The 14,183-nt window shown below is 45.7% G+C and overlaps 1 protein-coding gene across 1 annotated transcript in view; it reads left to right on the forward strand.

Annotated features, from left to right (window-relative positions):
• The window catches only part of LOC138300886 (putative oxidoreductase YteT), a 1,004,722-nt gene that overhangs the window by 578,197 nt on the left and 412,342 nt on the right, over positions 1-14,183 (forward strand). Inside the window, exon 13 of the mRNA XM_069240740.1 lies at positions 13,941-13,948. Within this exon, the coding sequence (XP_069096841.1) occupies positions 13,941-13,948 (8 nt within the window). The remainder of the gene's footprint in view (positions 1-13,940; positions 13,949-14,183) is intronic.

Here is a 14,183-nt window from a genome sequence, read left to right on the forward strand (position 1 = left end):
CAAAAGAAAACAGGCTCCTTGGAGAAATACAGAACTGAAGGAGATAAAACAGCAAATTGGAAAGCTGCAATGCACCTGGCTCGAAACAAACACCGATCAAGACATACTTTGGCTGCAGAAACTTAACAGATTCCACAAGTCGGCCACCAAAAACCCTAAAAAAAGATATTCAGACAGAATTCTATTATATTCTCACTGAATTGTGTAAACCAAACTGCCTAGAAGGAGCTCATCCCTTTACTTAAGAATTCACAAACTGGAAAATCATTACACAACCAAAACAGACACGTTTGACTCCTATTTAAAACAAAGGAAAACAACCAGGTCCAACCGTTTTACAAAAAAACACCTCCAATAGTAGGCTAACCCAGCCTCTACATTCCTTCCAACAAGTATCTCTCAATTAATTTATGGATCTGGTCAGAACAAGCAGGCCTGCCGGTAGCCTTTCTTACCAATGTCCACCACAGACCTTCAGGAAAATTCTTCTAACAACTTCTGGAGCCATACCAGTAAGAAGAATCATCAACAGTTCATTATCTACAGGAATATTTCCAGAAGACCTAAACAAAATCATACATACACCCATTACTAAAGCAAACAAGCCTGGACCCACTTAACCTCAACAACTACAGACTGATTACAAATGGACCTTTCTGGTACAAACTGATAGAAAGCACAGCATTCGCCCAGATGTCACAATTCATTGAAGATAATTCCTTACTTTCAGACTTTCAAACAGGATTATGTCCAGGAAGAGGCACATAATCCGCCCTTATTGCCATCTTGGATGATCTGAAGAACACAGTTGATTGGTACTACTTCTCTTGGACCTCTCAGCTGCCTTTGACACAGTTGACCTTGTCACTCTAATACAGAGACTCTACAAAGCCAGGTTAGAATGGTCTGCTCTTGACTGGATCACATCCTTCCTTCAAAACAGAACAAATGTCATCCATAACCCCCTTCTCATCCAAACCGTACTTCACAAAAGCAGGGGTCCCTCAAGGCTCTATCATCTCATACATGCTTTTCAACATCTACATGAAGCCATTACTGGCACTGATGAATGAATTTCACTTCACATGCTACAACTATGCAGATGACACACAAATACTCCTTCAACTGGGAAGCACCAAAGACATTGGAAGCTCACAAATTTTCAGTTACCTCAGAGCCATTGATCAATGAATGCCATTGAGCCATCTGAAACTGAATGCTTCAAAAATGGAAATACTGACATGTGGCAAATGGAAAAATTATGACCCACTCGCTGCCTGGCCCGGCGATCTGGGAACACCACCTAAAGTACCTACAGAAGTGAGAAACCTCGGAATTACAGTGGACTCCAAGCTATCTATTAATGCCCAAGTGGACAAGATTTAAACTAAATGCACTCTGCGATGCGTCTTCCCTCACCTGGGATTTCTACAAAAGGTCCAGACTACTATCTCTCTTGTTCTGTCTAAACTCGATTACGCCAATACCTCTACCACGGATCCTCTTTAACAACTATGAAAAGACTACAATGGATTCAGAACTCTGCTGCCAGACTGCTCTTACATGTAAAGCCAGAAGCCCACATATACCCTGCCTTGAAGGCCCTACATTGGCTCCATATTTCCAGAAGGTCCACATTCAGGCTACTTTGTATTACCTACAAAGCGATACATGGAACAGGGCAGCTCTTCGTCAGGAGTAAACTCACAAAATGCATTCAGCAAAGGAACCTCTGCTCTAGATTGGCACCTCATCTCAAAATCCCACCATACAAGAAAAAAAAACATAGGTGGCACATCCTTCTCCGTTTAAGCAGCCAAACTATGGAACTCTTTCCCCAAAAAAATAAGATCCATGGATAACTATCTTATCTTCAGAAAAATACTAAAGAGTTGGCTCTTCCCCACATTATCACTAGACTCAAACATAATGTACAACATATCTCTGTGTATATAAGCATTTATTTGGATTATATATGTGCATCTAGAAATGTGTATTTCTTTGTATAAATGTGTATAATAATTATGTTTATAACTATATAGATATTTGTTAACCCCTTAGCTGCTGGGCCTCCCCCCTGCCCCCCCCGCCCCTCCAGGTGCTGAGCCCTTTTTTTGGCTATTTGGGGTAGTTTGCACTTAGGCCTGCATAACGTTTTGTCCACATAAGCTATCCACACCAAATTTGCATCCTTTTGTTCCAACATCCTAGGGATTCTAAAGGTACCCAGAGTTTGTGGGTTCCCCTGGGGGAGACCAAGAAATTAGCCAAAATGCAGCAAAAATATTGTTTTTTTTCGGAAAATGGGATAAAAGGGTTGCAGAAAAAAGCATGTGTTTTTCCCCCTGAAAATGACATCAACAAACGGTTTGGTGGTGCGAAAATCACCATCTTCCCAGCTTTCAGGAACAGGCAGACTTGATTCAGAAAACCACATTTTTCAACACAATTTTGGCATTTTACTGGAACATACCCCATTTTTACTGTTTTTTATGCTTTCAGCCTCCGTTCAGTTAGTGACAGAAATGGGTGTGAAAACAATGCTGGACAGCTAAACATTTCTGAAAAGTAGACAAAGTTCTGAATTCAGCAAGGGGTCATTTGTGTAGATCCTTCAAGGTTTTCCTACATAAAGTAACAGCTAAATTAAAAATATATTGAAATTGAGCTGAAACAAACAGCCATTTTTCGCCATTTTTTACTCTGTAACTTTTTCCTGCGATGTCAAATGTTCAAAAGCAATATATCGTTACATCTGCTGGACTCATCTGGTTGCAGGGATATATAAGACTTATAGGTTCATCAAGAGCCCCAGGTACCAAGAGCCAATAAATGAGCTGCATCTTGTTATGGGTTTTCATTGCATACCGGGTATACAGCAATTCATTTGGTAAAAATATAAAGACTGAAAAATAGGTATCAAGGAAACCTTTGTATTTCCAAAAGGGGCACAAGATAAGGTGTTGAGAAGCAGTGGTTATTTGCACATCTCTGAATTCTGGGGTCCCCATACTAGCATGTGAATTACAGGGCATTTCTCAAATAGACGTGTTTTTTACAAAATGTCTTACATTTGGAAGGAAATGTAGAGAAGGAAAAGGGACAATAACACTTGTTGTGCTATTCTGTGTCCCCCCAAGTGTCCCGATAAAAATGGTACCTCACTTGTGTGGGTAAGCCTACTGCCCCCAACAGGAAACATAACATGGACACATCACATTTATACATTGAAATCTGGCGTGTTTTTTGGACAGTGCCAAGCTGTGGATTTTGGCCTCTAGCTCAGCCGGTACCCAGGGAAACCTACCAAACCCATATATTTTGGGGAAAATTCAGAATGGGGAGACTTGTGGGACTCGCAACAGGTTCTGTTACCCAGAATCAATTGCAAACCTCAACATTTGGCAAACACTTTTCCCTCAGATTTCGGTGCTGTAAGTTCTGGAATCTGAGAGGATCCACAAACTTCCTTCCACCCAGCATTCCCCCAAGTCTCCCGATAAAAATGGTACCTCACTTGTGTGGGTGGGCCTAGTGCCTGTGACAGGAAATGCCCCAAAACAGAATGTGGACACATCACATTTTCCCAAAGAAAACTAACCTGTTTTTTGCCAAGTGCCTAGCTGTGGTCTTTGGCCTCTAACTCAGCCGGCACCTAGGGAAACCTAGAAAACCTATACATTTTTGTAAACTAGACATCTAGGGGAATTCAGAATGGGGTGACTTATGGGGCTCTTACCAGGTTCTGTTACCTAAACTCCTTTGCAAACCACAAAATGTGGCCAAAAAAAACACTTTTTCCTCTCATTTTGTGATGGAAAGTTCTGGAATTTGAGGGAAGCAACACATTTCTTTGCACCCAGCATTCCCCCAAGTCTCCCAATAGAAATGGTACCTCACTTGTGTTGGTAAGCCTAGTGCCTGCTACAGTCAATGCCCCAAAATGCAACATGGACACATCATATTTTTACATTGAAAACTAACATGTTTTTTGGAAAGTGCCTATTTGTGGATTTTGGTCTCTAGCACAGCTGGTACCTAGGAAAACCTTCCAAACCTGTGCATTTTTTAGAACTATACACCTAGGCTAACCCAGGATAGGGTAACATGTGGCGCTCTCACCAGGTTCTGTTACCCAGAATTCTTTGCAAACCTCAATATTTGGCAAAAAAACACTTTTTCCTCACATTTTGGTGATAGAAAGTTCTAGAATCTGAGAGGAGCCACACATTTCCACCTCACTTGTGTGGATAGGCCTTGTGCCCATGTCAGGAATAGATCACACAACAGTCAATGTTGGTCCTTACATGAGGGCAACTGTTGACCCTGGGGTGATCCATTTGTGACGCAGGCACTAGGTACAAGTACTCAAGTGGGGTAGCGTTTTTATCAGGACAGGTGGGGAAACACTGGGTGATAGGAATTTTGTGCATCCCAGCATATTCCTGTAGCTTGTGTGACAGAAATGCAAGAATAAAATAGAGTTTTTATTCAACATTTCAGCTTTGCAGGGTATTCTGGGTTAGAAAACTTTGGGGAATGCACACAAGTCACACCTCTGTGGGCTCCCCTGGTTGTCTAGTTTCCAGAAATATATTAAACAAAAATACACTGTTCCAATAAAGATATAAGTAGGAGAAACATCGCCAGGCACTTCTAAATATAGGAGCTAGAACCCTCTCACATCATTTTAGATATCATGCGTCATCATAGGGTAGTTCCTCGTCAGAAAGGCGCTGCAATGTCTGATGGGCCCCACTAGGGGGCACTTTGCCGGAGATCTTCACTGATGGTATATGCCACGATGGAAAGCACGTAGGAATACATTCAAACCTACTGGCAAAGACCAAGAAACAGATAGGAGAAAAGAAACAGAACAGTTAAAATTGCCTCAGGAGCCTCCAAACCCTAGTTTATTGAATGTCGCAGGATCATGGACAAGATTAAAAAACAATGTAGAGTAACTAAGTAATAATGTACCCAAACTCTACTGAAATCGAGGTGGAGGGAACTTGCTTCCACCATGCAGGTCAACATTTTTTGCGCCTCACATTAGTCCAATCGGATCATATGGCGCTTCCTCAGGACCAAAAGACAACAATACCTTCTCCTGAACTATAGTAACTCAATGGACAGTGTGCCAAGTATTGAGAAATTAGTGAAAAACAAAACATTAGTTGATTTACTCACGATAATTTCACATCAAATAGATGTGATAAAGAAGAGCCTGTTGATGAAAAAATAAAGCATAGCCATAATATTATTGCAATAGTCCAACTGGTACAAAAAACACAATTAAGGAACTATGGAGGTAACAGACCAACCTATGTAATAATGTTATCATATTAGATAATCCGTAAAAAATACAAAGATAAGAACAGGATTGTCACGCAAAGCTCTAGGGTGGTGGCTGTCATATAGTAATAGACTATTACAGTCAGTCAATTTCTGGTAAGTTTGAGTTTCTAATTTACCCTGGTTGATGGTAATCAATAAAGTCAGAAATTAAATATGAGTTAAAGAGATGGTAGAAGTAAATTTCAAAAAAGGATCCAAACCATTGAACAAAATAGTCCACACCTTCCAGAAATGTCTGTGTTTGGTAGGTTTCCCAATATGTCCTCTATAACCAGAGTTAGGGCATGAGCAGCAGTCATCCAACGAGATGCCATCTCTGCTACTGGCTAACCTGTCGCTCTAACAGTCACAAAATTGCTGGTTGGTGTGTGTGTGTGATGCCTGCAACAGTAGAGGTCACCTTACCTTTGCTTCTTCCCTCAATCAGCATGTTCTGTCAAGACACTCTAAAAAAACAAAAAAGACACACTATTACATCACCTTGTCACATACCAATCATCACAGTCTTTAGCGCCTCTAGCGCCCAGTCCAACAATCATTATTGGTTCTCCCAATCCCATTACCTCCTCCTCCGATTCCCTCACTACCACCCAGCAAAAGTTCATTTCATCTCTCCATAGCCCACCTCACACATACATTTCATTTGTATTACAGCGCAGGTAATGGCTGGCTTTACTAATCCACCCAGCTATTCACATATAATACGGTTTTGATCCTTGCAATAAGCATATCAACCTTCTGCGCTACTTTATGGCATCAAAACTGCTACTAGTCAAAAGTCAGATCCATTTCTAGCAGAAACATAATCACAAGAGTTACCTTTTTTTATTGCTACCTAAAAGCTACAGTTGAAACGCGTCAGTTGAAGTATGTACATTGCTTTGAAGACGCAAGCTGCAACTGCAAGAGAACTGGTGGCGAATATATATATATATATATATGTGTGTAATAGATAAAGAGATCACCAGCCCCCAGAAAAACCACACATGTTGACAAAAGTGATCGCTCTCTCTCTTTCTCTCTCTCTCTCTCTCTCTCTATATATATATATATACACATATCTATATATACATTTATCTATCTATATACATAGCTATATCTATATATAGCTATATCTACACAGATATATCTATATATATATATATATATATATATATATATATATATATATATATATATATAGATCTATTTTTTTTTTCTTGCTGTATGGTTTTCTTGGTGGCCATAGTGGCCCCCAGGGAAACCATACAGCTGTTAAAAAAACTATTGCCCCCATAGGGGCAATTTCATTTTGTTTAAAACATTTTTAAAAAATTACTTTTTGTACACTCCTGGCGGGGTGCGATCAGGTGCAATTGCGCCCCCTCGGCCCACCCAGGGGTAAACCTACCTTTAAGAAAAAAAGATGCCCATGGGGGAGGTGGTGCTAGCCTGTTTGCCCAGGGGGCCGACCACCCCAAGTGAAATCCCTGGTGTCCAGTGGGGGGTTCCTGGCCCTCGAGGCCAGGAAACCAGTTCAGGAAGGCCTCGTTTGAAACGGGAGAGTCTCCTCTTTCAAATGAGGCCTTGCTGAACGTCGGGAAGGCCGTTTGGGCTTGTTTTACCCACTGGAGCAGGAAGCGGCTGCAAGGCCGCTTCCTGCTCCAGTAGAGAAAACAAACAGTGACGTCAGCGTGCCTTGCGGCGTGCTGGTGTCACAAAGGGGTGAATGGGGGGAAGACACAGAAGATCTTTCGTGACTCCTGGGGTTTTTTTAATAAAAAAACAATCCTCCGATGCAAATCATCAGAGGATTTTTTAACCCCCTCCCTGGTGTCAGCCACTGGTCGGGACCTGCACCAGGGAGGTAGAGTGAGCATCGCCCAGTGGCCGACGCCTGCACTGTAGAGGTTAATTCTGCTTAACATATATACATATTTCTTTTGGTTATATTATTCTCTGTTTAGCATGTATATAGGTGACTGCATAAGTAGGTAAATAATTAACATAAATATACAAATACTTCACTATTGAACTAAACAAAATTAGCTTAAAGTACAGCAACAGTTGAAAGTCTGAGTTTATTAATACAACTTAAATCTAGGTATATCACCTTCCTTATATACCTTCCATGTACGTATGTATCTCTATATTTGTTACTTTACTCCTAATTCAGCATCTCCAATGCACTACCCTATATCTCACCTCTTAGACCTGGCAGCTTTTTGGCGTGTCTCCCCTGTCTTTTTGCCTTCTGACCTTCTGTTTTTATGGTTTACTGCGCTTAGGAAGGAGGGCCTAAGCGCAAACTACCACAAATAGCCCCTGACGGGAAAAAACCTGCAGAAAAGGGGTTAAGGAAAAAGGGTTGTGTTTTTTAAACATGCTTTACTTAAAAGAAATCAAAGACATGTGGTCTGCTGACTCCAGCAGGTCAACATCTCTGTGATGCCTGCGATTCTCAGTGGGTCACAGTTTGTGATCTACCACTTTAATATTCATGAGGGAGGTAAAATTTGAAATTGTTGGAAATGGCCTTTTTGCAAGGTTATTCCCAAACTTTTGCCTTCTTCCTCCTATTTTTTCAGGTCTGTTTTTGCTGTTTTATTGTCTCTGCACACTTTACCACTACTGATCAGTGCTAAAGTGCAAGTGCTCCCTAGGCAAATTGTACTGTTGATTGGTTTATCCATGATTGGCATATTTGATTTACTGGTAAGTCCCTAGTAAAGTGCACTAGAGGTGCCAAGGGCCTGTAAATCAAATGCTACTAGTGGGCCTGCAGCACTGATTGTGCCACCCTTATAAGTATCCCTGTAAACATGGCGCAGAACTGCCACTGCAGTGTTTGTGTGTGCAGTTTTAAACTGCTGATTCGACCTGGCAAGTGTACCCACTTGCCAGGCATAAACCTTCCCTTTTGGTACATGTAAGGCACCCCTACAGTAGGCACTAGGTAACCCCATGGGCAGGGTGCACTGTATCTAAAAGGTAAGACATGTATTGGTGTGTTTTACATGTCCTAACAGTGCTATACTGCCAAATTCGGGTTTCACTTTTGCAAGGCCTATCTCCCTCATAGGTTAACCTGGGGGCTGCCGTTAAATAACTTTAAAGCACAGATTCCCTTTCCCTGTTTGCCCAGAGGGGCGACAACCACTGGGCAAACAGGTGCAGTGTATTTAAAAGGTAGGACATACATTGGTGTGTTTTACATGTCCTAACAGTGAAATACTGCCAAATTCGGGTTTCACTGTTGCAAGGCCTATCTCCCTCATAAGTTAACATGGGGGCTGCCTTTAAATAACTTTAAAGTGCGGATTCCCTTTTAGGGCAGATAGAAATCTGGAGTTTGGGGTCTCTGAATACCGCACACTTTAAAAATACATTTTTTAGTGAAGTTGGTTTTTAGATTGTGAGTTTGAAAATGCCACTTTTAGAAAGTGGGTATTTTCTTGCTTAAACCATTCTGTGCCTCTGCCTGCTTGTGTATTGCGCGTCTGGGTCAGACTGACAGTTGGGCTGTTGTGAATTCCTTCTAGACAGTGACACAAAGGGGGCTGGGGTGTAGCCTACATATACTGATGGGCCATCTGGGCTAGAGTAAAGGGAGGAGTGGTCAATTACACCTGAAAGGGCTGTGAATGCCCTCACACAATGCACTCTCCAACCCCCTGGAGGGTGTCTGGGACCAGGCCTGGGCATGTCAGGATCTTGTGGACAACAGAGACTTTCCCTTGAAGAATGCCTAATTCAAAGGCAGAAGTAGGTATAAGTAGTGGACCCAAAACCCCAGACTTTTAGAATCTTTCTGGAATCAAGACAAACCTCTGCCCAGGAGAAGAGCTAAAAAGCTGGAAGAGGAATAGTTTCCCTTTACTGTGTTGCTTTGCTGGACTGGCCTGCAGTTGCTGCTTCTGCCTTACAAGAGTGCAAAGGGTGAACTTTGCTGTGTGTCCTGCTTGTTAAAGTTCTCCAAGGGTTGGAGTACAGCTTGCCTCCTGTTAGAAGTCTCATGGACACCAAAGACTTCAGTTTCCTCGGCATGCAGCACTGGGAACTGTGTGTTTTGTGCTGTTCAAGAGGAGAAACCACACTGCCCTGCTTCGCACCATCGACCCTGGTCTCACCGATGCCGTCATCGGAGGACCTCACAGAGCCGCTGCTTGCACCTCGACCTGTGGGCCCCGCACTCTGGCATCGCCTGCTCAAACCTCAGCCTGGCCATCCCCGACGCTGCTGCTCCTGCTGACACTATCACCACTGCCTGCACCGTGGCCTGTGCACACTGCTCGTGAGGTACACAAAGCACCGTCCCGTCCTGCACCGCAGCCCCGGTCCACCGAAGCCAGCAACATTTACTCCTGTGTCGTGACCAGGCAGCCCTGCCTGCACCGTGGCCTGTGGGTCACAAATCACCGCCCCGTCCCGCAACACTGGCTTGGGCCTACCGACGACAGCGCCTCAGCAATGACGACGACGCTGCCTGCACCGTGACCTAGTGACCCTGCATGTCGCACCACCCTGCTTCACACTGCAGCCCTGGTCTCACCAACGCTGCTTGACGCTGTCACTGAGCCGCTGCCTGCACTGTGACCTGTGGGCACCCCATGTCGCATCGTCCCTCTTCACACCGCAGCCCGAGGATCACGACGAGCGCCAATTCCAAAGGTATTGTTTGCGGGTTTTCCCGACACTGTAGCTGGTCCGTGATGCCATGGCTGGCCAGAGTTGTTGGTTTTGTTGATCACAACGCTGTAATAGCCCCAGGTGGACCTATCGACTTCAAGGAACTGTATTTTTGAGTAAATCTTGCAGAATTCATATATTTATTATTATATGCTGGAATTTTATCGTATTTGGTATTGGCTGTTTTCTAATGGTGGTGCCCTTTTGTAGTGTTTTCACTTATTACTGTGTGTTATGTGCAAATGCTTTACACATTGCTTCTGAGATAAGCCTGACTGCTTGTGCCAAGCTACCAAGGGGCTATCTGAGCGGGTATCTCCCTTATCCTGACTAGAGTGAGGGCCCCTACTTGGACAGGGTGCAAACGGACTGGCAACTAGAGACCCCATTTCTAACATTGGTTTTCAGAGGTGAGGATAGGACTTGTATTTGGACTTGACCCACAGTGATTGGTGTACACTACCACCATATCGCAGATCACCACTTACCACATACTGTGTTTTCCTTTTTGTTCTCTGGTGTCCTCCTAGAGATATTGTGATATTTCTGTTTTTGGTTGTGAGGCCTTTGCAGAATGGAAGTCAACTTCTGCCACCTGGAGTACTACACGTTGAGGGAGCTTAAGGTTTTCTGCATGGAAAGGGGGCTGGCTGTGAAGAGAAGGTCACCAAGGTGGGATTTGAGACAGCCCTATTTCAGTATGAGATGAAACACCGGGAAGCAGCCATACCAGATCTTTCTGAGGAGGAGGACTACTCTGATGAGGAGGGTAGTGGCCCTGAAGGGGAACCAGAGAGAGAGGAATAGCTCCTAGCTCAGGAGCAGTGGATGAGAGAACTGGACTAACAGCTCAAGAGAGCTGAGGCTAAGAGAGCCTTAGCCAAGGAAAAAGAATTGTGTGCAGCTCAGGAACTGAGCTGTGAAGAGCTGAAGCTGGAAGTCATGAGGGCTGAGTCCAGTTCAGATGGTGGCAGCAAGAGTGTTATATCCAGTGCTAATGAAGACGTGCACATGCCCAGAAACTTGGTGCCCAACTTGAAGGAGAGGGTTAACACACACCAGGAGGTTTGAGAGTATGAGGTAGCTTAAGTGATGTGCAGGGTCCCTGACGTGGATTGGGGAACTGGCATAGGGAGGCATATTCCTAGTCGTGGGAGGGACACTTCACTGGCTCTAGGTGAGAGTGACAGGGAGATGAGTTCCCCCCAGGTAGAGTTCCTGGTTGTGGAGACATCCCAGAAGAGGGTGGGTTGAGTGTCAGGGACAGTAAGGTAGTGTCTCACCAGTCTTGGGAGGGTGATGTGGGGTACTTTTTCAAGGCTGAGTCACCAGATGTTTGGGTGAAGGGTAGTTTGGTTAATTCATGTGAGGGGCTGTGTGATGTAATTGCTGGAGAGCATATGTCCAGTCCTTGTTTTCCAGAGCTACGACAACACTCAGTGGAGTGTGAGTTCTCTGACCCCAGGGAGCTTACACTAGAGGCAGACCTCTTGGTGAGTATCAGAGAGTCTGAAGAGGCATTTGGGAGTGCTCCTGAAGGGAGGGGTCTAGGTGTTTCCCAACAAGGTGAGGTGGGAAAGGATTGCACTGGCCCAGGTAGGTCCCAGGGTAGTGGGATGGGTGAGGGATCCCATGTCCAGTCTCAGAGGAGAGGGAATGGGGGTGGGCTGAGGCCCAGGGTGGCCGAGATCCAGTCCCAGGTCCTGGAGGGTTCCATGGGGAAACTCCAGGAGGGGAGCCTAGCCTGTACCGTAGGGCCATCTCCTGAGGGAGACCCCATAGTGTCAGGAGAAATTGGGGAGGGGGGGCAGCTGTAGCCAGTGTCCCACCAGTTCTGGTGTCTGGCAGCACCACTCTTAGTGAGGGGGTGTAGAAGTCCAGACAGAGGGTTGCGGGCCCCAGTGGAGAACCTGGAGGGTCAGGGGTTAGCTCTGAGGTCAGAGCCCCTCAGGAATGACCTTTGTGATACCATTTCTTGGCTTTGGGGGGAAACAGGCTCTGCCAGATGGGCAGAGGTCAGAGGACCAGCGCCAGCCAGACTCTCATGTGGTCCTTAGGGAAGGTGGTTCCCTTGTAGGAAGTAGGTGTGCTCCCCAGGAAGTCCTGGCTTGCCAGACAGTGGTCCAGCCTGAGGGTGGTGACTCTGGGTTGGATGGTCAGGTTCAGGGGCTAAGCTCTGACCTGATGGGGGCAGGTGTGCTCCCCAGGAAGTCCTCGATCCCCAGGCAACGGTCCAGTCTGAGGGTACAGACCCTAGAGTGGAGGATCAGGTGCAGAGGTTAAACTCTGACCTGATGGGGGAGCGGTGGGCCCAGTCACCCCCTCTCTCCAGGTGGGACTTCTATGGACACCCTCCAGGGTGAGGGGGTGCAGTTCCTGGAATTGGGGCAGGGGAGGGAGAGACTCACGCCTGACCCCAGTTTGGTCTAAGGGTACAGACCCTTGATTGAAGGGGCAGATTCAGGGTGTCCCCCCTAATCTGGGGGGAGGGGCTACTGCTAACAGTGCCCCTACCTTGTTTGATTCTGGGGGGGCACTCCTAGTTGGGGGGTGCAGGACCCCAGAAGGTAGGGCAGGGGAGGGAAGCTTCTCCCTAGGCCCTGGTCCAACCTGAAGGTACAGACCCCAGGTTGGAAGACCAGTTGCAGGTTACCATCCCTGCACTGGTGGGAGGATTGTGCAGGACTGCTTCCGCAAGCAGCCTGACAAGTCTAGACTCTGGGGGTGCCATTCCTAGAGGAAGGGTACAGAGCCGCAGAGGAGAGAACCAGTGTCAGGCTGTCATCCCTGACCTGGTGGAAGCGAGAGTGGTCCAAGGGTGCCAGACACCTGAGGCTACTGCCCCCCCACTCTCCACAGTCATAGTGGTGGGAGAGCCTTGAAAGGCCTGGGGCCTGGCTTTCATCCCTAACAGATGTCAGTGGCCACTGTGGCTTGCTGTCCTGGTGGACAGAGGTGCCCCTGTTGGGGGGTACAGGTGTCACACCCCGGGGGTAGAGTGGGCCACACCACTGTGTTGACCATGGTGGTACTATCTGCCCCCTGGGATACATCTGTGATCAAAGTAATGTTAGGTGCTGCACAGATGGTATCCGCAGGAGAGGAGAAGGGTTCCCAAATGGTTAACTTAGTGGGTCCTGAGCATAGACAGAGGGATCCAACTGGAGTCAGGAAGGCGTAGAACTGGAACATGCCCCTGCTGTTGTGGGCCAGGGTCCCTGTTCTGTCGCCCCAATCAGGGAAGTCCATCAAGGTATTGATTGGTCTCCCCTGGCTTTAGGCTGGTGGGGGTTTGTGTTGCACCTGGCCTTTTTTTGCAGTGTCATCCCCAGTCTTTTTGCCTCCTTCCTTCTAATTTTTCTGACCAGTTTTTGTTGGCTTTAGGACTTTGGGCACTTTACCACTTCTAAAACGGTGCTAAAGTGCATATGCTCTCTGTGTAAATTGTACTGTTGATTAGTTTATCCATGATTGGCATGTTTGATTTACTGGTAAGTCCCTAGTAAAGTGCACTAAAGGGGCCCAGGGCCTTTAAATCAAATGCTACTAGTGGGCCTGCAGCACTGGTTGTGCCACCCACATTAGTAGCCCTGTAAACATGGCTCAGACCTGCCACTACAGTGTCTGTGGGTGCAGTTTTAAACTGCCAATTCGACTTGGCAAGTGTACTCGCTTGCCAGGCCTAAACCTTCCCTTTTACTACATGTCAGAGACCCCTAAGGTAGGCCCTACGTAGCCCCAGGGGCAGGGTGCAGTGTATGTTTAAAGTAGGACAAATACTAGTGTGTTTTATATGTCCTGACAGTGAAATACTGTCAAATTCGGTTTTCACTGTGCAAGGCCTATCTCTCTCATAGGTTAACATGGGGGCTGCCTTTAAATATCCTTAAAGCGCAGATTCCCTTTGAGAGGAGAAAAACGTGTGGAGTTTAGGGTTTCTGAACTCACAATTTAAAAATACATCTTTTTGTGAAGTTGGTTTTTAAATTGTCTGTTTGAAAATGCCACTTTTAGAAAGTAGTCATTTTCTTGCTTAAACCATTCTGTGACTGTTTGTGGATTGTCTGTCTGGGTCAGTTTGACAGTTGGGCTGTCTTGCACCTCTCTAGACAGTGACACAAAAGGGTGCGGGTGTAGCCTGCTATCCTGATGAGCCA

Source organism: Pleurodeles waltl, chromosome 6, assembly GCF_031143425.1.
Source record: "Pleurodeles waltl isolate 20211129_DDA chromosome 6, aPleWal1.hap1.20221129, whole genome shotgun sequence".
Taxonomy (NCBI): domain Eukaryota; kingdom Metazoa; phylum Chordata; class Amphibia; order Caudata; family Salamandridae; genus Pleurodeles; species Pleurodeles waltl.